General features: G+C 36.9%; 1 protein-coding gene across 3 annotated transcripts; it reads left to right on the top strand.

Moving 5' to 3' along the window:
* Positions 1–202: 202 nt before the first annotated feature.
* On the top strand, positions 203–23,263 carry LOC103707769. Of its 3 annotated transcripts, XM_039128255.1 has the most exons (11): positions 206–540; positions 12,170–12,240; positions 14,470–14,992; positions 18,373–18,523; positions 18,762–18,869; positions 18,986–19,580; positions 20,012–20,245; positions 20,359–20,428; positions 20,793–20,965; positions 21,589–21,661; positions 22,789–23,263. In XM_039128255.1, the coding sequence occupies exons 2-11, from the start codon at positions 12,238–12,240 to the stop codon at positions 22,935–22,937; spliced, it is 2,079 nt and encodes a 692-aa protein (XP_038984183.1). In that variant the 5' UTR covers positions 206–540; positions 12,170–12,237; the 3' UTR covers positions 22,938–23,263. The 3 variants fall into 3 exon arrangements, with proteins under 3 accessions (XP_008790625.2, XP_008790624.2, XP_038984183.1); XM_008792403.3 differs by lacking the exon at positions 12,170–12,240 and having other exon boundaries at positions 203–540; positions 22,793–23,263; XM_008792402.3 differs by lacking the exon at positions 12,170–12,240 and having other exon boundaries at positions 203–540.
* The last annotated feature ends 1,176 nt before the right edge of the window (positions 23,264–24,439 follow it).

Genomic DNA, 24,439 nt, shown 5'->3' with positions numbered 1-24,439 from the left:
AAAATACTGTAATTATGCTTAATAAGATGAGCACAGGCCATTGATAATAACTCCAATCATCTTTTCCGCTGAACCAGCTGGCACCCATAATAAATTGATGTTAATGAGTTCTTTAATTAAGAGAGTTGGACAGTGAAGACTTTGCTATTGGAAGCTGAACAGCTGATCCGGCCTGTATAAATAACTAAATAGCTTCCATAACCGTACTCTCACCCATCTTCGCGCCTTTTCCTATCTAAAGTAATCCATTCCACACCACCGAGCCGATCTCCCGAAATCCCTCGTCTCGACCCGATAAAAACCCTAGCTCTAGATCCCTGAAACCCTAATCCCTCTTCTTCTCCTCTCTTCCCTGCTCTCCTCTCTTTGATGGCGGGAGCAGGAGGAGGAGGGGCTCCCGGAGCGATGGCGGCTTCGGTAGTCCCGACGGAGGACACCATCGATGCCCTAATGAGCTACCTCGTTGCTCCTCTCCTCCCCTTGAGGATCTCTTTGCAGGAGGCCCCTACCGACGATCAGCAGGAGGCTGTGGCAAGACAGGTATGATCTCTCTGGATTTTTTTTGGTTAAAATTTTGGATTCTGAGCGTTTGAGGCTTGGTGGGAAATCAGGTCATTTACAGTGGGAGGGAGGACGCTATACGGTTTTGATTACGAAATAAAGCTTTTAATCTGTCTTTTCTTTCTTAATTATTTCCAAAGTTTCGATTCTGGACATGATGAAACTAAAAAGAGAGTCCGTTGTGGTAATGGGAGCGCATTAGAGAAGTTGGCTTCCCAAGTTTTTGTAGCTTGTTGGTGTATTTGGCAGGGGAAAGCAGTTTGAGAAGGTTTTAGATAAATGGTAAAAGAGTTGAGGACGCTATCGCCAATTAGTGTAGCATATTGCCAATTAATGTAGCATCTTTCTAATTTTTGTGGCAGGGGTTGAGAAAGGGGTTCTGGGGTTGGATGGATACATCTAGCTTTTATGTATATTTACATATTTTGAATTGGTCTTTTTGTTTCCTGTATGGGATAAGTTGTGGTTCCTGCAATTGGAGTAGCAGAAATTAATAAAGGAGATGACTGATTTATATTTAATTATTGGATCAAAATGCAGTTATGAACTTTCTATTGCCTTCCTGAAACATAATATGGAAAAAAATCTTAAAATGACATATGAGGCACAAGATAATGAAAAGTTCTTATATCAACTGCCTTTGATTGGGAATGTGCAACGCCAATCTGAGATTGCATTGATAGTGTTCACCTTAGCATGCATTTGTCCAACAATCTTCTCGGAGTAAAAGCTTTCAACCACTAGTAACCTCACTTTCAACGGCCAGCAAGCTCACATATTGTCCTCTTCTCTGGTGTTTTGGCTAATTATCTGGACCAAAACATTCTAGTCAGTTGAATAATGTTAAATGAGAACTGTTACATTCTTTTTTTGGTTTAGTGTAGGTTGATTATAGCCTGACAACAGTATGACCTGAATACTTTTACTCTGAACCAGGGGCGGTCCAATACATTTGGAGGCCTAAGGCGAATTCACTAAGAGAGGCCTTTTTAAAAAATAATAATATTTTTTTAATAAATATAAAATATTTTAAAATTTTATTTAAAAATAATTCGTCTAGCTTTTTGAGATGCAAAATTACTAATCAAACTTTTTTACTCAAGATTCATTAAAATACTATTTTCAATCGATAATATAGCTAATCCATTTAATCTTTCTTGCGACATAGTTGACCATAAATAAGATTTTATCAACTTTAATTTTGAAAAACTTCTTTCGGCAGAAGCAACTGTTATAGGTATTGTTAACAATATCCTGTAAGCAATGCATGCATTTGGAAAAGAATCTATTTTTTTAAAAAAACTTAAAATATCAATAGGGGTACTAGTTTCTATTTGTAAAACTTCTTTTAAAATTTTTAACTCTGAAAACAAATCAAGACCATCAATATCAGAATTTTCACCATGCTTTAAAAAGTTTTCAAGATTAAGACAATACTTTTTCAACTCCTCTTCATTCAAAGATTTAAACTTTCTAAAATTAAACAAAAAACTAAAAATATCTTCATATATGGTGAATTGTTCAAACCTATTTTGAATTGAAGAAATAGCTTGATCTGCTATATATAAAATGTCATCAATTCTAAAAGATTCTTCGGCTGATCTTTCTATCTCATCATCACTATTTTCATCAAATTGTTTTTTTCCTACAGATCACACGTTTTTCACGAAATGTAGGTTCTATTTTCATTTCAATTGCAGTTTCTTTAGATGAAATCAAAGCAGTCATGAATCCATTTTTTCTATAATTTTTCAAATAAGAAAGATCTTTTAGTTGATTTATAGCAACATCAATATGCATGTCTTCAGATTGTAAGTTTTTACTAACTGAATTAACAGCAAACAATATATCATACCAAATATTCATGCCTAATAAGAATTCAAAATTTTCAATCTCATATGTAGCTAAACATATGGCTTCACTCTTTGTTTTAGGATCTTCACTAGTTTCTGCTAATTGAATTAAGGTATCTCTTATTTTAGGAGCTTGGTTTTTAATTGCTTTGACACTTTCAATACGACTTTCCCAACGCGTTTGTGACAAGGGTTTAAGAGTTAATGTGGATACATTATTTTGTAAAATTTTTCATCGTTTTGCAGAAGAAGAAAATAAGGTATAAATTCGTTGTATCACTCCAAAAAAAGATATAGCCTTAGGACATGAGTTAGCGGTATCACATAATACTAAATTTAAGTTATGACATCCACATGGTGTGTAAAACGCTCTAGGATTTAAATCTAATAATCTTCTTTGTACACCTTGATGTTTTTCTTTCATATTAAACCCATTGTCATACCCTTGTCCTCTTATATCATTAACTTCAAGTTTATGTTTTTCTAGTATATTTATAAGTTCACTAAAAAGACCTTTTCCAGATGTATCATCTACTTCTAAAAATTCTAAAAAATATTCTTCTACTTTTACTGGACTTGTTGTAGTATCTACACATCTTAAAACTAGAGTCATTTGTTCTTGATGGCTTGCATCAGGAGTGCAATCAAGTATTACAGAAAAGTATTTTACTTCTTTAATCTTTTTAATTATTATAGTTTTAATTTCAGATGCTAACATTTGAATTAATTCATTTTGAATCTTATGACCTAAATAATGATTGTGAATCTCACCTTGTTGAATACGTCGAACATGCTCTTGCATTATTGGATCAAATTCTGCAATTGTTTCAATAAAACTTAAAAAATTTTCATTATTGCTTTGCTATATCTTTTCATTCTTTCTCCGAAATGCTAAATTATTTTTTGCAAGATTTTTCACAACAGCAATAATTCTCAATAGTACTTTTTTCCAATGGTCCTTCTCTTGGTTTATTTGTTCTTGGAGACTTTTATCAATTGTCTTGTATTCCAACAATCTTACTTCTAAATCAATCCATTTATTCATGCTAGTAATATGTTCATTAGTTGTTTCATAATTTTTGAGCTTAATACCTAGATTTTTCCAGTCCCTATATCCTTCATTGACTAAATGAGTCGTGCTATATGTTGAATCAAATAATTTACAACAAAAACAATATACTCTATCTAAATCCTTCGAATACACTAACCATTTTCTATCATATTTTTCACCATTAGGTAACTTACGAATGTAATGTATAGTAGAAAAGTATCTATTATTTTCATCCCTAGGAAAGTAAAGATCATAGTCTCTAATTGGACCTCTTTCCACTAATAGATCTCTCAACTTTGTATCAATATTTTTTCATTGACCAGGATCATATATATTTGTAGGATTAGAACTAGTTTCATTAAACTATATACTATCCTTATTTATCCTATCTCCATCTAATTTTTCATTGTGTTCTTCATTAGAGATTGGTTCATTAGATGTTTGAATACTATTATGAATCTGATTGTCAATCTCATTTTGTTTCGTTCTTTTTATGTCATCTTCAAACTCTATTTCATTCTGAGATGAACTTGATGTAGTATTTTGTTTATTTGTAACAATAAATCTATCTAAAGTACCTTTTTGAGATTGAATAAGTTTTTCGATTTTTTTTTCTTTTTGAGTTTTTCATATCCACATTCAAATTTTATTAGACATTTGAATTTAAAAATAATATTATCAAACAAAACAATTAAGACAATCACTACAAACAAATTAAAATATAACAGAGTTAAAAATGATAAAACTCGAAATGTCAACAGAAGCAGTGTCGGACGGCCTGGATTCGACGACGAACTCAAGTCCCGACAAGCGGTTCCAAGCTCAATGGCGAGAAGTGGTGCCGGAGCTACTGTCAATTTAATGGGGACCCTAAACATGAAAAGCTACTGTCAATTTTAAAGCAATAGACAATAAAATATGCATAAAAGAGGAAAAAGATGAATAATCGAAAAGTAATTTTTTTTTTCTTTTTTCCCCCTCCCCCTCTTGAAAGGATCTTTCTTTTAATAGTAAGAGTTCTCAGATGACACAGTGACACTACTCAGGGGCGGCCCAAGGGTGTTATTTGTCTCTAAAAAGGCCAAGGTATATCAATGGAAATGTCTTGAAACAACTAATTCAGCTTTTGTATAGGAATTGACCTTAAATGCTTTATTTTATAGGCTACTAAAGACTAAAGAGTAAAGAGCTCCAAGGGCGTGTAGGAAAACTGAGACAGATGTATGGTTTTGGGATCAGATCATTGGATGATTTAGCAGGTGAACTAGATGAAAATTCTCAATCAACTTTTGGAAAACTGCATTCACAAGTCATTACATATTTACATCGTATATTCCATTCTTTCAAATAGGTGCTCCAGGAATTTTCACTGACAGGGAATTTAGGGAAAGAAGGGAAATATGTTAAAACTTTATATTATTCAATCACCCAATAACCTGCAATATGATTATGAGTATATAATAACAAAAATAAGTAAGTAATAACTAGTTAACTACCATTACCCAATAACCCATTACCCAAGTAAGTGGTAACCCAACAAACAAACAGAACACTGAACACCCTAAAGGCTAAAGGGCCTAAACCCGTTCTCGGAAGGCGGAAGCTCACCTCCGGGCTCCGGCGACGGCGGCGAGGACGGAGGGCTGGGTCGAGAAGGAGAAGAGACGGGCAAAGGACCGAGGATAGAACTCAGAAGTCGGAAGAATCGAGCCGAGGACGGCGAACAAGCGAAGGACGGAACTCGGAAGTCGGAGTCTCGGAAGTCGGAAGAACCGAGCTGAGGACGGCGAACGAGCGAAGGACGGAACTCGGAAGTCGGAACTGGGAGAGTCGGAGTCTCGGAAGTCGGAACTCGGAAGAACCGAAGATTGAATCAACTAGGGCTGGGGATTAGGGAAGGAAGAACGGAAGATTGAAGAAGAGTTTAGAAGAACTGGAGAAGGACTCTCTCTGGTTATCTACTTACCTGGGATTCTGCCAAGACTGCGATTCTGGTGACTACGGCCGGCGGATGGAGAAGACGGGCTATGGAGGAATGAGGATCGTAGGGGCATAGGGCCCTCCATAGGCCATAGCCCCGCTGTCCATTGCCCGTTGGGCGTTGCCGCGTTGGCTTAGCAGGCAGGCAGCTAAGGCTCGTAGCTTCCTTCCGTGACTCTTCCGACTTCTTTTTCGGCGGCGAATGGCGATCCCAATCCCAAAATCGCGATGCCCTAGCAGGAGAGTGGAAGGCCCGAGGCCTTCCTTGAGGCCGAGGCCTTAGGCGACCGCCTCGGTCGCCTAGGGCTTGGGCCGCCCCTGCTCTGAACGTAGATTGTTTGCCACTAGTTGGTTTGGAATTAATTGGTAAGGCTGTTAGCTGCATGCACATGTATCTAAGCATGCATATGTACTCATATACACACATCATATACACATGCTTACCCACTTCCATATAAATATACTCATAGATACATGAATACATACAAATGTAGGCTAAGGTTTAAAGTTTTGGCTGAAAACCATCCGTTTCAGCTAAAGCCTAAAACAGATTGGTTTTCAGTGATACCAATCTGAAACTAAACAAAATTTCTGGTTTTGGTAAATTTCAGCCAGTTTCAATTGGTTTCTGCAGTTTTGGCTGAAACAGACAAAAACTATTGTTTTTGTTTTCTTATTTGACAGATAAATACATTTATTGTTTTGTAATATTCATCAATGTAATCCAATCATACATCTATGTCTCTATGGTCTTAGCTGTGTTATTTCCATCTAAGCTTTGTTATTATGGTGGGTAACATGCAAAGTTTGAAAAGTTAGTTTCCATTCAGTTCAAGCTGTCTTTTTGGAGTTTCAATTTCAGTAATTTTGGTTGTTTGGAAGTTTTGCCCTAAGCATTGGGGTTTTGATCAACAAAAGAAAAAAATCAAAAAAGTTTGAAAAGGTTGAAAAAAAAATAAAAGAATCTAAGAAAAGTTAATACACAACTTTTCAGAGTATTTTGTGTTATTTAAGTTTTTTATTTGTGTCATTTTGACAATTTTAGGCTGAATCTAACATTTTATATAGGTTCAAGTATATCAATATTTCTTACTGCAAACAAATATAGATTATTTGCCTTTTGAACTTCAATTATTCGTTTTTTTTCTATTTAGCAATTTTGAAGCTTTTTTGGGCCTAGTGCATTCAAATCAAATCTAATGAGTTTGGACATTTCTTTTTCATATTTTTTGGATTAAATTGTTATTTGATCAAATGCATGTAGTTGTAGAAGGCTATACTTATTTTATATAAAAAAGGGTGTTATTCTTGTGACATGCTTTGTGTTTAGTTGTTCATAGTAGTCTTTGTAAACTACTGGAGTTTTGAGTTCTAGCTCAAAGGTTATGTTTATTATCAATTACCTCTTTTAACTCAAAAAAGAGAAAGAAAAATCATTGAAGACCGACACCAAATAGCTTTTATACTTAGACAAATTAAGAAATGACCTCAATATGATAGCAAATACCAAAATAAAACTTCAAAGGGCACTATATATCTAGTTTTGGTTAGTTTCGGCCAAAACTAGCTAAAACCACTTAACAATAGTTTGAAACTGATCAATTGCATTTGAAACTAATTGAAATTGATGAAATTGATTGAATCCCAGTATCGTGGATTAGTTTGGGTTCTCTTGGCCAAAACAGTTTGGTTTGAATGAATTAAAACTTTGGTTATAAGCAACTGCAACATGTACGACTAAAGATGCATATGCATATCTTGGAGCATTTACTATCTTGGAGAGAATCTTGGGGCATGACTATTGTTATGCCCAATCATGGAATGCCGTACCGGCCGGTACGGGCTGGTACGTACCGGTCCGGTCCTAAACCGGTACCGGAACGGCAAAAAAACCGGTATTTTCCGGTTCGGAGCCCGTACCAGCCGGTTCGGAGCCCGTACCGGCCTCGTACCGGTGCGAACCGGCCGGTTCGCACCGGTACGATTTTTTTTTTTTAAGAACCACAGCGCCGCGTGCTGTGGTTTTTGAAACCACCGCGTACCGTACCGGTACCGGCCGGTACGTACCGGACCGGACCGGTACCGTACCGGTACGCCGACTGGTACCGGTACGGCAGACCTTGTGCCCAATATTTCCCACTTGTCTTCTTTTGGCTATTAAAAGTGCACTAATCACCCCTCTTCCACCTGGATAGTGATAGCAACTTTGTTGCATAAAGATAGACATACATATAGATACATAATTACATATGACATGCATAGACATGCGTGCATGCCCATCTCATATGTATGTACTCCTCTCAATTCTAAAATTGATAATAGGGCATCCAAATTAAAGATCCACACTCTTGATCATGATTTATACCATTTAAAATATGTAGAAATCAAAAATCATATCTTTTGGTGGTCTCGAATCCACGTATCATGTGGACATAGAAATAGATGGTTTGTATTTTGTTAATGTGCTAAAAAATACATGATAAAATAAGCATATACATACACACACACATATATATACGTATATATATATACACACACATACACACACACACATATATACATATATTTATACACATGCACACACACACATATATACATATACACACACGAGATAAACATGCTTTCCTCTCAAGAGGAGAGGGTATCTACTTTTGATATCAAAAATCAATAATGGAGCATCTAAATTGAATATCCACACCATTCGCATAATCTATACCACTGAAAGCACCAAGAAATTAAAATCACATATTTTGGTGGTCTCTAATCTGTGTATTATTGGGACACAAAGATGAGCGGTTCTATTATGCTAGTATGCTAAAATATATGATAAAGCATTTATATTGAGAATTCACCTTTTTTTATCATGATCTACACATACTACAACATGTTGAAATAGATTTTGAAGTTTAGATCATTAGTAAAATATGATCTCATTATCATTTTAACTATTCATTTTTGCTCACTTGATCTATAGGTTAGAGACCATCAAAACGCATGGTTTTTGATTTTTAGGCATTTTTGGTGGTATCAATCATGATCAATAAATACCCTCTTCTCTTAAGAAGACAATAGTCTATATAAACAAACACATACACATATATATGTATGTATGTATATGTGTGTGTTTGTATGTATGTACTATGTGTGCATGCATATATAAATGTATATTTGTACATAAATACATAGAGGAAGAAGAAAGCTAGAATACCATCATTAATAAGAAATCACATGTTTTGGTGGTCTATAATCTATGTATCATGTGGACACAAATATTGACGGTTTCCATTTCTAAAATATATGATAAAACATTCATATTGAGAATTCACCTTTTTGATCATGATCTACACATATTAAAACATGTTGAGAATTAATAGGTTTTAATGTTTGGATGATTACTAAAATATGATCTCATTATCATTTTAACTATTCACTTTTGCTCACTTGATGCATAGGTTAAAGACCATCAAAACTAAGGTCTGCCGAACTGGTACTAGGATCTGTACCGAACGGCAGACGGTTCGGTACAGTATCGGTTTGGTAACATACCGACACATGGTACGGTAGGGCGTGCCCGTAATTAACACACCCATTTTTTGGAGTATTTCAAGTTGAGGGAATGAGATATTACTTTTTTTGAATTTTTTCAATAATTTTAAGTCTAATTTGATGTTTTCTTGATTTTTTTATGTTTTTTGATATTTTTTGTTTTTTTTGATATTTTTATAATTCTGGTTTAACCTAAATGATGCATTTGATTGTTTTAACATGATATAAATTATAAAATGATTAGTGAGATGTTGCATGCTACAAGGATCAACATGAAATATCCTCAAATCAAGTAGTAAGGTAAAAATTATAAAATAATACAATCAATTACATACATTTAAAGTACAACATACATACCGATTTCTAAAATCGGATCGAGTGGCGATGTCTCTCGTAGATATCCGGATCATTAGCATAATCCGGAGGCACATCAGCCCACTCCTCTAACCAAGCAGCGTTGTAGTCTTATATGTTCATCCTATAAAGAACGCGCTCCGAATTATAAGCAATCTCGGATCTCTAGCTGAAGCTCTGGCTGATAAACTAGCTGATAAAATGACTGTAAAGAGGCCCATCTGAATAAATCGACAGCAAAATCCAATCCGTAAGATGCTTCGGGCTGCATAGGATAGTAATCACCGAGAAATGCTTCAGACGTGTCATATCCATTTACATATCCGTATGGGTCATAGGTTGTCTGTGGATGCGGATAATATGATTAGTATACAACTCAGAACTTGATATGTCTAAAGATCTTACTCCATATGTGAGGTCATCTACAGCTGCATCGTGTCCTTTTAAATGACCTCGAGGAGTCTGTTTTCTATATGCAATCGAATTCTAGCGGGCTCCACCAGATCATGCACTATGGTCCCTATCCTATGTAGCATGCATAAATCAGAACTCACCGATGAATCAAAGACTACCTTGCGACCGTGTCTCGTAAGCAGTGGTCTCATGTCCTTCACTCCTCTGGCCAATAGATCCATAACCATCAGAACTGCTACTTCTGATCTCTGAATCTGAGTGAACCGACTCCTCCTCAACACTCTCTATTGGAGCTGCAAATGCCTTTTGTTTTTCTTTTTTGGTGTGCTGGGCAGTTTTCTTCTTATTCTTTGTGCCACTTATTACCTGCTTACCTTCGTGCCCCTTTCTACCTGGCTATGTTGAGAGGATATATGTCGTCCTCCTGACCGAGTCGACCGAGTAGTGTAGTGGCCTCGTCTAAGCATCTCTCGTTCATATTTCTAAGAGGATGTCTTGGATAAAGAGTTATGTTGTGACCGGTTACCAAATGGTTGTGGCTGATCAACTAAAAGGATACGTGGAATATTGCTCTCTGCCCATTGCCCTGCATCGACTCTAGCCTCGCTGGCTGGTCGTGGAGGCGATCCTCGCTTATCAAGCTCTGGCTCCTATTGCTGGCCTACAAGTCATCCGATTATAGGATCATTCTCATCATCAACAAAAGCACTATAGATTAGATTTATGTACTTTAGCTCCACTTCCTCCTAAATGTACTTCCTCAACTATATCAGTTTATTAATTCTTTAAAAATAGCAAAATTAATGTACGATGAAGATATTTTTTTTACATCAGAAAATATATTTGATTTATCTTGTACATAATACTAATTTTTCATATTTTTTATTTGCTTTACATTATTAATAATTTTTAAATTTAAAAATATATTTAAATATCCTAAATTCAGAAAAATATGTTTTCTACTTCAGAAATTACTTCTGAATTATGTAATATGTACTACTAATTTTTTGTGCCTTTTGATATTATTTATATATTTTAATTATTTTTCAAATTTACAAATAATTTTTAAATATTATTATTTCAAAAAATTGATTTCAGCTCAAATTCATGTAGATCTCAACAATAGATGCTACATAGATTTTTCTAGATCTTTGGGCATGCATCAAAAGCTACTTATTTTTTAATTTTTTTAAAATTTAGATCTAAGTCACTATGCACATGATCGCATCAAAACTTGAATGAATTGATATCAAATTTTGCTAGAGAGTAGCTTGCATGCCTCTAAATATGCTTCTGATTTACATTTTTTTAATTTTACTTTTTTAAATATTTTTTTATTTTTTAATCCAAAAATATATTTTTAATTTTTAAAAATGATATATAATCGGAAAATTAAAAAATTTGTAAGTCATCGTGTATATCATCTATAGATCTATAATAATCAAATCAATCCCAAATCAAGAATTTTGGCATGATCTTCCCTTATTTTGCAATTTTTGAGCTATTTTTTCAAGCTCCCAAAAAATGAGGAAATAAGATAGGAGAGAGGAAGCACACCTTATTTAGGCTTGGATCTTTTTTTTGAAGTGCTGAATCGGTGTGATTTTTGACTCGGTGGAAAGGGGAAAAGGCTGAATGGTGACCGCCTCTTACAAATATTGTTGGAAAAGCCTTCTCGGGCCTTTCCAACAATATTTTAACACTAGACAAAGACGAAGGGAGGGGCTCGGTTTAGAACCGGGTCGAGGCAGCACACCAACAATTTTGCTCCTACTTAATTCTATGATTTGCACACATCTCTTTTTTATGCCACATTGTCAACACTTGGATCATTTTTGGTGGGTTTGTGTGCTTTGAATGGGAATTGTTTCCCACGCGGATGGGCTAGTTCCCACTATCTGGTAGTTTCTAAGTAATGAACTATAAACATTTTAAGTAATATCAGATTCTTATAAAAGAGTTAAAACTTAAAACAATACCTATAGGAGGGGTTGGGTATCATTTTGTGCAGCTAAACATAAGGAATAGAAAGACTAGCATTTTTTTTTAAAAAAAAACTCAACCCCGGTACTACTGATGCCTATTTATGCTGTTCGTGCCCCTTCTCACATCTCCTCCCTTCCACACCCTCTCTTCTTCTTGCTACAATTTATTGCAAACGATGCCGATGACAAAGTTGCATCCAAACAACTCTAAGCATCAAGCTCTCTCTCTCTCTCTCTCTCTCTCTCTCTCTCTCTCTCTCTCTCTCTGTGTTTTTCCCCTCCCCTACCCACACAGTCACACACTACACACAACAAAAAAAGCAGCCATGATTGAGGGTTTCATGCTTCTCATTTTAGAAGTTCTATAATATGTCTTAGACTTTACTCCTATCATGTACCGTGTTGTGCCATCTTTGTTTTGTCAGGTTTTGCTCCATGGAGGGGGGGCAGGAGGCTTCCTTCGTTTCTATCATCTAGTTGGAAAAAAGCCTGAATGGTGTTTCATTGTCATCTTTCTCAAAAATATTAAAGTTTCTTTCTCTTAGTTTTTGGCATATTGTAGATCTTACATAATCGGTTTTCTCTTATTAGCATTGGATCTAGAATCCTGGATTTTTGTTTCAATTATGCTTCTTCTACTTATTTTAGTTTGCCTTCATTTTAGTTCTGTTTCTATACCTTAGTTATATAAAAGGAATCTGGTTTCAATTTGAATTCTAATACTAGAATATGGAACCAAATGGCGAGGTATCCTTCTAGCTGAAAGTTTTCAAAACATTCATTCAGGGGGAAAAGTGGAAGTTGGCTACTAAGTTCAACTTAGCCTTCTGTTTGGCATTTTTAACATTGCCACCTCAAAGCAAAAAATTGTTGATAAGATTCTAAGATAAGATTGCATTTCCAGTTCTTGATTTGATCAATACAAAGCCATGATAAACAGCTGAATAGTTATATTATTCTTTGGGTCCTTTATGTTTTAATTCCTCTAGGTTCTACAGTTTTCACAGTCAATGGAACAACATTTTTAAATCTGTAACTAGTAAAATGGTAAGACTATTCCTGAAGTATCATCCTAATGTCTCTAATCAGGGGTTTGTAAAAGGCTTCTATGTTCACTAAACTCTAATCATGTTTTGGCCTGTTCCAAAGCTTGTTCGTGTGGCAAATGGTGATTACAATAAAAAGGAGCAGCAAAATATGTAGTTCAATAATATATAAAAGGGATAAATCCTAAACATATACTTCTGCAAATATGGCTTATTGCCTGCACATTTAGCCTTTAAAAATTGCTACTCACATATATCCCCTCATTTGTTATTGATAGCATTAATCAGTGTTTGTTCTAAGTGTAAAATAACAAAAGTATTCTTTTGCATTAATATTCGTTAAAAAATTTAACCTTTAATTTGTATTGCAGAGAGCCGTATTTTCACATATGCAAAACGGTAATATAATCATTTTGTACTTAAAACAACTGCTATGTAACACTGTCGGCCAAAAACTTAACAGGAGGTGCACTGTCACTGCTTTGGCTGGTTTCTCCGATTTTACCCAAATATCAAGTTTCTCCCCCAACTAACTATAAATTTATACATGATTCATTGATTTAAGATTCAATTCATTGGAGCTCTAGCCTTCACCTTCTGTTCAATGCTTAGATTCTAATTAGTATGTAACCATTAATAGTAAGGTCCGCCGTACCGGTACCGGTCGGCGTACCGGTGGCGGCCCGGAGCGGTACGTACCGGACTCGTACCGGTTCCATACCGGTCTCGGTTGAATGGCCAGGTTTTAGGTTCCGGCGATTTTTTCACCGGTACATGGCCGGTACCGACCGGTCTATACCGGTCGGTTCTCCAAAAAAATCAACCCGGTACCGGATTCCACGCTGATCCGGTATCGGTTCAGGGCGGTACCGATACGTACCGGCCTGTACCGGCCAGTATGGCAGACCCTGGTTAATATAGTATATATATATATATATATATATATATATATATATATATATATATATATACTGCATATGTACGTTTGTATGCATGTATCATGTATGTATGTATGTATTTGGAGTTTTGGACACTCAACACCCATGTCCCTTGTCCAGGTAACATTACACCCATCTCCCTATGTCCAGGTGACACTACTGGACGCTCAACACCCATTCCCCATGTCCAGGTGACAGTACTGGAAATGAATTATATTGAGGGATAAAAACTTTTTCTATTTAATAAAGAATGGAGATGTATGTGCTGCTGCATGCTTGCAGGCAGGTCAGCAAGCTTGAGTATGTGAAGCGTTTGCATAGTTCAAGCCTAATAACATATGTGGGTCAGTATTTTTCATCAGATTTTGCTTAATTTATATTACCATTTCTCAGAATTATGTGTGTTCCCAGTGATTTGTGAGGTTAATTATGAACAATATATTACTGAAAACAAATAACACTATGATTAATGTCACACTTTTGGCTAATTGTCTAAACTCATTTTGGACCTAAACGATCCTAGAGCTTTGTACAGGAAATAGTAAATTTTTGATGTGCTACACTTATATGGACACAACTGTCTTGGGCATCTGAAGTTCATGTTAATATTAGGAGCTGCACTTTTTTGGTTTTGGTTCTGGGTTCCTCTGAATGGCTTCAAAATGTGTTTTCTTATTTCTTCATATCCTTGGAATTTTATAATGGTTGTTTAATTTGTTATTCTGTGTTCTGCTACTTCAGATTCATGCAGTTGTGCTGCTCTATAATTATTACCACCGGAAGTTGTTCCCACAACTAGAGTTTCTTGCTTTTGAATCTTTCTGCAAAGCTGCTTCTATAGCTATACCAACTTTGTTGACATACTTGAAATACATGCATAAATATGATGATGGATCAGGAGATCTCCACAAACAGATGTCAATCACAGAGAAAAAGATCATGGATGCCTGTAATATTTCTGAGGCATTAGATGCATCAAATAATGCTCCAAACATGGAGGGTTGGCCAATTTCCAAAGTTGCTGTTTTTTTAATCAATCATATGAAAGAAAGATGTTTGCTTCAGTTTGGATCCTTAACTCAAGGGGTCTGGTCATTGCTGGAGCAAGAACTTGTAGAACCTATTGATAATCAGGGAGGTGGCACCCAAATGAACAAGAATGAATCAAAAAACAAAAGGATTGCAAGTGGGTGTTCAGATGGATCTTCTGAAAATGATTATGTGCTTCAGCAACTTGCATTTTCTATCCTGGAGCAAAAAGCAGGTGACCTTAGCTTCACCTGTCACCACCTTTTTTTTTTTGGCTAAAATGTCACCACCTTTATCCCTTGTGTTTATTGTGTTTAGTTGTGCCTAAGAGTTAAAAATCCTATCCAGCAACTAAACTTGGATAAAATTTCACTTCCTCTTATTTCATCCTCTTATTATTTAGCTTGAGAAGTTCATGACTCATTAAATGATAGTGGATGACCACTAGAATACAAATAATGAAAAGAGTGGGTTGCATATTGTCTTTAATATTTATTTCCTATTATCTAAAGAAACAAGAAAAGAAAAAGGCCAGAGAGCTCCTGTGGATCATGGTTCAAATGAAGCTTTATGGTGATAGATTGGTGCTTGATTTTGTTTCATTGGAGTTGTTTCCATTGTTCTTTCAATGACTCTATAATTTGAAGGGGTTTATTTTTAGATACAATTGATGTCAATTTTTCTTACTCTTTGTTTTTTTTCTATCCCTTTTTAGTCTCCTTAATAACAATTTTCTATTTAGGATTGACATTGGCCACACAGTTAGAATATGATGCCCTCCAGGCTCCAACTAAAGTTCGTCAAGCCGGTATCAGAGGAGGTATCGGCCGGCAACCGATTCGGCATGGTATTGGTTCCATACCATGCAATTCCAGGGCATAGGGAGAGACAAAGGGGGAGTGGGAGAGGGAGAAAAGGAGAGAGGAAGAGAGAGAGGGGGAGGGAGAGGGAGAGGAAAGGAGGAAAGGGGAGGGTGAGGAAAATTCTAACCCGTTCAAATGAAGCTTTATGGTGATAGATTGGTGCTTGATTTTGTTTCGTTGGAGTTGTTTCTGTTGTTCTTTCAATGACTCTATAATTTGAAAGGGTTTATTTTCAGATACAATTGATGTCAATTTTTCTTACTCTTAGTTTTTTCTATCCCTTTTTAGTCTCCTTAATAACAATTTTTTATTTAGGATTGACATTGGCTACACAGTTAGAATATGATGCCCTCCAGGCTCCAACTAAAGTTCGTCGAGTCGGTACCAGAGGAGGTATCGGCTGGCAACCGATTCGGCACGGTATTGGTTGCATACCATGCAGTTCCGAGGCATATCGACATAGGGAGAGCCGAAGAGGGAGTGGGAGAGGGAGAAAAGGAGAGAGGAAGAGAGGGAGTGGGAGGGAGAGGAAGAGGAAAGGAGGAAAGGGGAGGGTGAGGAAAATCCTACCCCATTCAAATGAAGCTTTATGGTGATAGATTGGTGCTTGATTTTGTTTCATTGGAGTTGTTTCCGTTGTTCTTTCAATGACTATAATTTGAAGGGGTTTATTTTTAGATACAACTGATGTCAATTTTTCTTACTCTTAGGTTTTTCTATCTCTTTTTAGTCTCCTTAATAACAATTTTCTTATTTAGGATTGATATTGGCCACACAGTTAGAATATGATGCCCTCCAGGCTCCAACTAAAGTTCATCGAGCCGATACCAGAGGAGGTATCAGCCGGCAACCGATCCGGCATAGTATTGGTTCCATACCATGCTGTTCCAGGGCATATCGACATAAGGAGAGCCGAAGAGGGAGTGGGAGAGGGAGAAAAGGGGAGAGGAAGAGAGAGGGGGAGGGAGAGGGAGAAAAGGGGAGAGGGGAGGGTGAGGAAAATCCTAATCCATTAAATGAAGCTTTATGGTGATAGATTGGTGCTCGATTTTGTTTCATTGGAGTTGTTTCCGTTGTTCTTTCAATAACTTTATAATTTGAAGGAGTTTATTTTCTGATACAATTGATGTCAATTTTTCTTACTCTTAGTTTTTTCTCTCTCTTTTTAGTCTCCTTAATAACATTTTTTTATTTAGAATTGACGTTGGCCACACAGTTAGAATATGATGCCCTCCAGGCTCCAACTAAAGTTCGTCGAGCCGATACCAGAGGAGGTATTGGCCGGCAACTGATTCGGCACGGTATTGGTTCCATACCACGCAATTCCAGGGCATATCAACATAGGGAGAGCCGAAGAGGGAGTGGGAGAGGGAGAAAAGAAAAGAGGAAGAGGGAGAGGGGGAGGGAGAGGAAAGGAGGAAAGGGAGGGAGGGTGAGGAAAATCCTAACCCAACCCCGAGAGAGAGAAAGAGAGAGAGAGAGAGAGAGGAAGTGAGGGAGAAAGGGGGAGAGCAAGGGAAACCCTAACCCTAATCCAACCTCGAGAGAGGGAGGAAGGGAGAGGGAGACGGTGGGAGGGACTTACCATAATGCGAGCGACAAAGGGCCGGGGGGGGGGGGGCATCACAAGCAGCTAGAGGGGGGTTGTTCGTGAGTGTAGGGGTGTGTGGAATCGAGTCGTGTGCAGGGTCCATGGTGGTTTAATAGCATGAGAGAGGTTTATTTAACTAAACCAATTTAATAACCAGAACCGCAATAGTCCCAGATCATTTCGGTTTGATACGCCCCAGACCAGCCAGTTTGGCACGGTTGGCAAACCTTGCCTCTAGCATTAAGTGGTTATGGGTTTTTTCTATTCCGTAAAAGTGCATCAAGTGTAATAAATGTTGCTTTTGTTGAATAATTGTAGCCAGATATCTTATGGTAATGTGAATAATAATGTTGGTTGATTTCTTTATATTTTGTGTTAGATTGATTAAATAATAAAATGCATTTTTCCATAAGCAATATCCCTGGACACATGTAAGTCATGTTATATGCTGTAATGGGATTGTTTTAGCCTTGTAGTGGAGGAATGTATGAGAACATAATAACAGAAAAAACTCACCTAACTGTAATAGTTCACATTAAGTGATGAAGTCAACAAACCGCATCTGTTTTCATCGACTTGTGAAACATCCTTCTATTGATTGATTCTCATTTCGTTCTTTTTTCTTATATTACTGACATAACTTTGTTAAGTTAATAACACTACAAGAACTCTCTTGTTGGAAACACCTTATTGATATGTGCTACATTACTTACCAGATTACACAACCATTTTTCATCCTTTGTTGGTCATGCTTAAGATATCTTTTATAGTCTTGTTATATTAGTGTTGTTTTTTTAACATCCTATCAAAATTTGAGAATTGCATTATATGGAATTTATGCTCTATGCTTAATAGCTTTGCTAGAACATGTTAAATCGTGTGAAAGAATATACAATTTTACATGGTTTAAGTTTCTATAATTGTGTCTTTTCAAGTCAACGGCAAACTGTCCTGATAGTGGGAATCATGATACACTTAAAATTGTTCCCCATGATTCTTTTTGATATGTAATCTATATGCAGGACCAGATAATTTAACTTTACTAATTATGGATTTGGTGCACTAGAGATTCAGCCTTTTATTTAGCAAATAACTTCAGTTTTGTTATATTCTTGTTTCTATTCTGTAAACTGAAAAAAAGGTTGATACCTTATGGAACAGGTATTAATCATGCAAATTGTTGTATTCTGGAACATCATTTGGCGTATTCATTAAGTCAAGAGAAGACAACTACTAGGTTATATATAATGAAGTATACAGAAACAGTTAGTGAGGAACTCAGTGAAGTTAATATCAAGGATGTCATTAGCAGGTTTGTTATCCTTGTGAGTAAAGTCTATTTTGGCTGTCTGTAGTTTCATCATCTGGTGGACTTTCCTGTTTAGCATTTGTTACTTAAAATTGGGTATCTTGACATAGGCAATTTGCATGTGCACATGAAGATTAGTAGACTTGCTATTCATGCACGATATTAGAGTAACTGTCATGCATGCACAAGCATCTGAGTTTGACTGCAAGTAAGCTTCTTTTTCTATATTTTTTTATTTCAGTTTGAGAGGCCCTCTAGTCAGGAAGGCTTTCACTCCTGAAGTAACACCTGTTGTTGAGCACTATAATCTCTTGCCATACGTTGACATTTTATCTGATTGGCTGAAAAGGTAGCGACTAATTAGTTATAATTTCATTACTACCATTTGGAATCTAGGCCATTAAGAAGCATGGAATTCCCATGCTGCATCCACTTTTCTCCCAAATGATCAATTGCATTTCTCAGGGAAGCACTTTATGATGGTTCGCTGCATTTGCCAGCGCTGCACGCAGATGTAAACAAGAAATGCCCATTGTTGTCAGACAGAGCATCCATTGTGGAAGATCCTAAAACCGACAATAAATCCGATTGGGATGAGCAAACAGTGGACAAGATGAGCAACACTAAAAATGAAACTATAACAAAGAACACAAATAGCATGTCTTCTAAGAGTGGGTCAATAAGAGCTGCTTGTAGACCAAAAGTCAATGATCACATTTTGTCCGTGGAACCAGACAAATCATCCACAATGGAAGATGAGGTGGTGAGTGAATCTTTTCAGAATGAACAAACTGTGGATGTGTTGAGTCACAAGAGCAGGATAAGAACGGCAGTTACAAACAGTGTAGCAACTGATGGACCAAATATGAGTGGGTCATTCACACTTGTGTGTAGACCTCATAACGAGGCCATTAATTCATCCTTGAATCAGTATCAGCAACCATCGGTTAATGAGGAGGATATGTGGAGGGAAAATGATATTTTATATAGTCCCACCATTAAGAGGAAAAAGAATAATATTCAGGATACCGATGTCACTCTGCATGGCTGTAATGAGAAGGTATGCCATACAATCTATCCTGTTAACATCTCTTCATTTGGAAAATCTGCACATTTTTCATAGTCATCTATTTTATGTACTGCACTATTATGTCAACCCATATGTACATCTAGATTCCAGTTTATCATGTGCTCACGTTGTCCTGGATCAATTTTGTATGGGTAGGACTTGTGTGATTTGTCAGTTTTTCAGAAAACACAGTTGTTAGAACCCATGATCCAAACTAATGGGTTAAAGTTTATCATACTAGGCAAACATATTATTTTGAGTGCTAAATCACATACTTGCAGGCTGCAGTATTGCTTTCAACAGCCCATGGATATTATTCATGAGTTGACAATCTTTGTCATACCTTCTAGAACTGTAATGCATATCGGATGCTTTTTTTTACCGGCCTCCTACATCAAGCATTTTTTTTAAAACTTTGACAGGCAAGTATGGCAGATTCAGCTGAGCCATGCACAACAAAAGGCATATACAGAGAACTCCTGGGCAAACCAGATACAGGCGATTCTGTTCAATGTGGAAAAGCTACCTTTGATCTTCCACTTGTTCCTTTGCAAGTTAATATGGAAAACCAAGATGCATTTCAACTTGTCACATCAAAGAAAGATGATCTGCTACAGGCTTCCTTACTAGTTCTTCAGAAAAGACGGGATGATTTGGTATGCGCCTTCTCTTTGATATCAAAAAAGAATTCTTGCCTCCATTCTGTTGGAACTTGATTGACAAAATGCATTTGATGGTCAGTTGCAATAATTGTTTTGCTATTTTGTAGTGTCAGCAACAGCGCCTCCTTGAAGATGAAATTGCTCGATGTGAAATGAACATCCAAACAATTTTAAGTGGTAAAATTTTTTCTGTGCCGATCATCTATTTAGTTATTTTCACCATTTTTATCTGGAAAGATGCATGCGACGAACACGTTGAAATGCTTGCTTGCTTTTATGTCAAAATACAAAAACTGCCAACCAACTAAAGGCTCAATGATGGGGTCTTCCTTTCATCAGATAACAGTTTCCATATTGTGTCATTAATCAAGTCCTTAGTAAACTCTAATTGTCTTGATTTGTTTCATATCAAATCAGGGATTTATTTTACTGTATTAGAATAAGCTTCATTTATCATAGTGTTAAAAGCATTAAGTGGAAAAATTAAACTAGTAAAAAGCAGCAGTTAGATAGAGCATAACACAGTGTATTGATCTTACAGAAGGAGAAGAGAACTCGAAGCCAAAAGTTGAATCAATACTAGCAGCATGTAATGCTTTATGCTCAAGTCAAATGCATGTGGCTACATCTTTGTGTTCTAAAGGGGGACAAACTCAAAAAATCAAAAGGAAGAGATTGGTGGAGGCAGTTCTCAAGTTACAGAGCTCATGCCAGGCAAGTCATATGATGCTTGGATGGCATATCTTTATCTACCTTCTCTGCCTTCTATTTTGAATGCAAGCTAGCTATTCTAAATTTCTCTTTTCCAGCTAAATATATGCTAAGGAAGCGACTTTGAGAATCTAGAGAACTGTTTAATATGCAGCAAACAGGGATTCTTTTGTTCATATACTTCCTATTTTTCTTGACATGTAGCAAGTGTTTGTCAATACTCAATGCCGAGCTGTCTTTGTTAACAGAGAGCAGACTTAGAAATTTTACATTGCATGCAAAGATCTTAGGTCAATTCTCATTTTTATGTCTATTTCCCAAGAGAACCAAATACAAGTTTTTTTTATGCAGTCAAGATAACTAAATAACTGTGAATAACTAAATGCCATGGATATACGTACCAGCGCATGCTGGCCAGCATGTAAGGTGCTCAGCCAGTAAAGGGCACCTGACATGGGGTCTGCACCACTCGATACCAAGCCAAAAGGGGCTAAGTCCTTTTTTTCTCCTCTTTGCATTCGAAGTATACTGGCTGAAGACACTTAAAATACTTACTAAATGCTACTTGAAATCCTTTCCAGTATTACAGAAGATTGTAAGCTTATGGGATCTCATCTATTCTGCAGGAATTGGATGACATATGCTGTGAGAACAGCTGGATATTACCCAGATATAGTGTGCTTCCATCCATTTCAGATGGTAGGATCAATACTTCTTTTTTCTTATTATAGATTATTGCATCAAAAAGTTGATGGTCAGTATGAAGGGACCTACCATATTAAATTATCTCAAGAGGTCTGTTAGATGAAGAGGCATGACTATAATTCGTTATACATATTATTATATCTCCTGAAATCTGCTATGATTTTCTGAGCACAATGAAAAACAAGTGCTGCTTGCAATTCTCTTATTTGTGGGTATGGGATAGAAGGTATCGTTGGATTACTCTACACTGATATGCCCAGGTGATGGACACCCTCCACATCCATTGTGTGTTGTTGTAACGCAATAGCATCCATAATTTTCCTTGTTTAGCCTAGGACTTTTTTTGGGAGATAAAATAACGGCTGCTATACTGGTCACATTTAACTATTGCAACAGGAAATAATAGACAAATGGGTAAAACAATGGCATTATTTGATTGTCATTAGTCACATAATAAAATATTATTTTTTTGAACTAAGATGGGCATTCAAACAAGTATTGATTTAAATCAAATCAACACCTCCAAGACTGTTATAGTGGCAATAATAGAATTATGTGGCCCTTTTCTTTCTTTCTTTCTTTCTTTTTTGGAGAGAGAGAGAACCATGCGTTCTATAATTATCCACTCCACGTACTTGGAAGTTTTGGGAATGCACACTCGAGATGTCGCAACCTAAAAACTTTAGTTGCAAGGTACGCCATTTCGGTACCAGATCCCATACCTGTATCATTCTATTACAGTATCCGTACTTCTGGTACGGAGGCCAGTTTGGCATACCAGTCTCAGTATGCTCCTCATACCCGCATATCGATTCGATACTGATGGTACGGTATGGTCGGTATATACCGGTACAGACTAGTACTACAAACCTTGCTTGGGTGCTAAGCAGAGGGTGACCATTTTTATATTCCCAATTCACATGATGGTCCTTATCTAAACTATGGATGACATTGTTAATACTTTTGATAGGACAGGTGTGTGAAATCTTATTTAAACATGGTGGCCTTTATTTAAACTGTGGAATAGTCTGTTAGTACTTTTAGCTTCTTTCGCTCAGTTGCTCCCCGAAAGACTTATGTTTGTCTGCACCTCAATGAGGTATTGACAATGCCTTCTGCAGGAAGGTTCCAGGCCAGTGTTGCAGTTAAAGGGATGGACTTTGAATGCACGGTTGATGGTGATTTGATGAGCAATCCTCGTGAAGCACGGGAATCTGCAGCTACCAACATGTTAAGCAAACTTCGCATCATGGCAGGCCAAGCACAGTAATTAGTAGGCCGAAGGGTCTCCTACTCAGCTTCATCTCTATTTGTAAACCTCTGCAGAGCTAGAGAAACGAAGTGTTTTTCTGGTGTTGTAGGTAAAATTCATGCCAAGTGAGGCAGCATTAAAAGAATATTGATTATAGATCATCCAGAAAGCTTGACATATTCATCCAACATCAGTAAACATCCATGTGACATTTCATGATCAACATCTGTTGTATGCCTGACATATCCATGTCTCGGTCTGATGTAATGGCCATGGTTGAGTAAACATGATTTACTTTCTAGCCTTGGAGCAAAATCAAGCAGCGTGGGTAGTTTTATGATTGAGTTGTGAACCGAGCATGTGGTCTCAAGTGGATGAGGTTGATCAACAAAGTAATTGAGGTGCAAAATCATGGTGGTTTTGCTGAGCAAAAGAACCGTCAAATTTGAGCCATGATTGGATATGCGAGCACTGACAGAATATTTGATCAACAAAATTAATACCAACATAGTCAGGATGATCAAACTAGGAAAATAGATAAGCACACCTTTGAAGGTTTGCGTTACAGTCACGATCATGATCGGGGAAAAATTATGTGATTCGCGGCAATCAGAGGTTTAAAAGTACCATGATTTGTTCATGTCTTTTTTTTTAAAGGATGCACTCTTTCAAACAACGAGCGTCCTGCTATCACCAATCTCTTCTTTCAGCTAAGTCCACAACAAAATCATCGTCTTTTCCATCTCCGAGGTTATATGCACCCAGAAATGAGCCCTGGACTGGAATCAGGGGATGGCAAAATTTATCTGGATGATGATGCAGTAATGCATGACGTTCAAGTGGCTCTAAAGCAGTACTGAGAAATCACCCAGCATTCTGCTTTTGAGAGAACTGGACATGTGATAAATCCACCAGATTAATCGAGTTGTTTAAGCTAGTGCACAGTCATCAGGCATAACAGCTACTATGCATTGATTATTGTTAAAATTACTACTTCCTTGATCGTTGTACATTTGTTAGCATTTCTCAGCTTTTGCTTTGCACAGCTTCTCTATTCTCGGAACCATGCTTAATAACATCCAGAGAAAGTTGCAGAATGGTCAAAGCATAACTGGTTATAGAGAGGGGGGGGGGGGGGGGGGGGGGGGGGTGCAGACATTTCACTACAAACTTAACTAGTATTAAACAAGAACTCACTAGCATGAATAAAGATTCAGGGGTGAGAGAGGTTTAGTGCATTTGGATTATTAAAGATCCACCATCTGCACTTCCTGCAGAAATTCCTGAAAATGAAATCAGGAAAACAGGAATTGCCACCTGGTCAGCTGTAGTTTACCAAAAACTGGCAGAATGCTCTCGAAACCAATTCACTTGAGTGAGACAGAGGAGAGTGGAATTTCATGCATTGGGATTTCCATAGACCGAGAAGAGTGGAATTTCATGCGCAGAGGTTAAATCCATAGATCTACTTAGAAACGCCAAAAACCCCGATCGACACGGGTGTGAAAGCATGGGGAGCG

This window comes from Phoenix dactylifera, chromosome 7, assembly GCF_009389715.1.
Source record: "Phoenix dactylifera cultivar Barhee BC4 chromosome 7, palm_55x_up_171113_PBpolish2nd_filt_p, whole genome shotgun sequence".
Lineage (NCBI taxonomy): Eukaryota > Viridiplantae > Streptophyta > Magnoliopsida > Arecales > Arecaceae > Phoenix > Phoenix dactylifera.
This window is presented reverse-complemented; position numbering and strand designations above follow the sequence as displayed.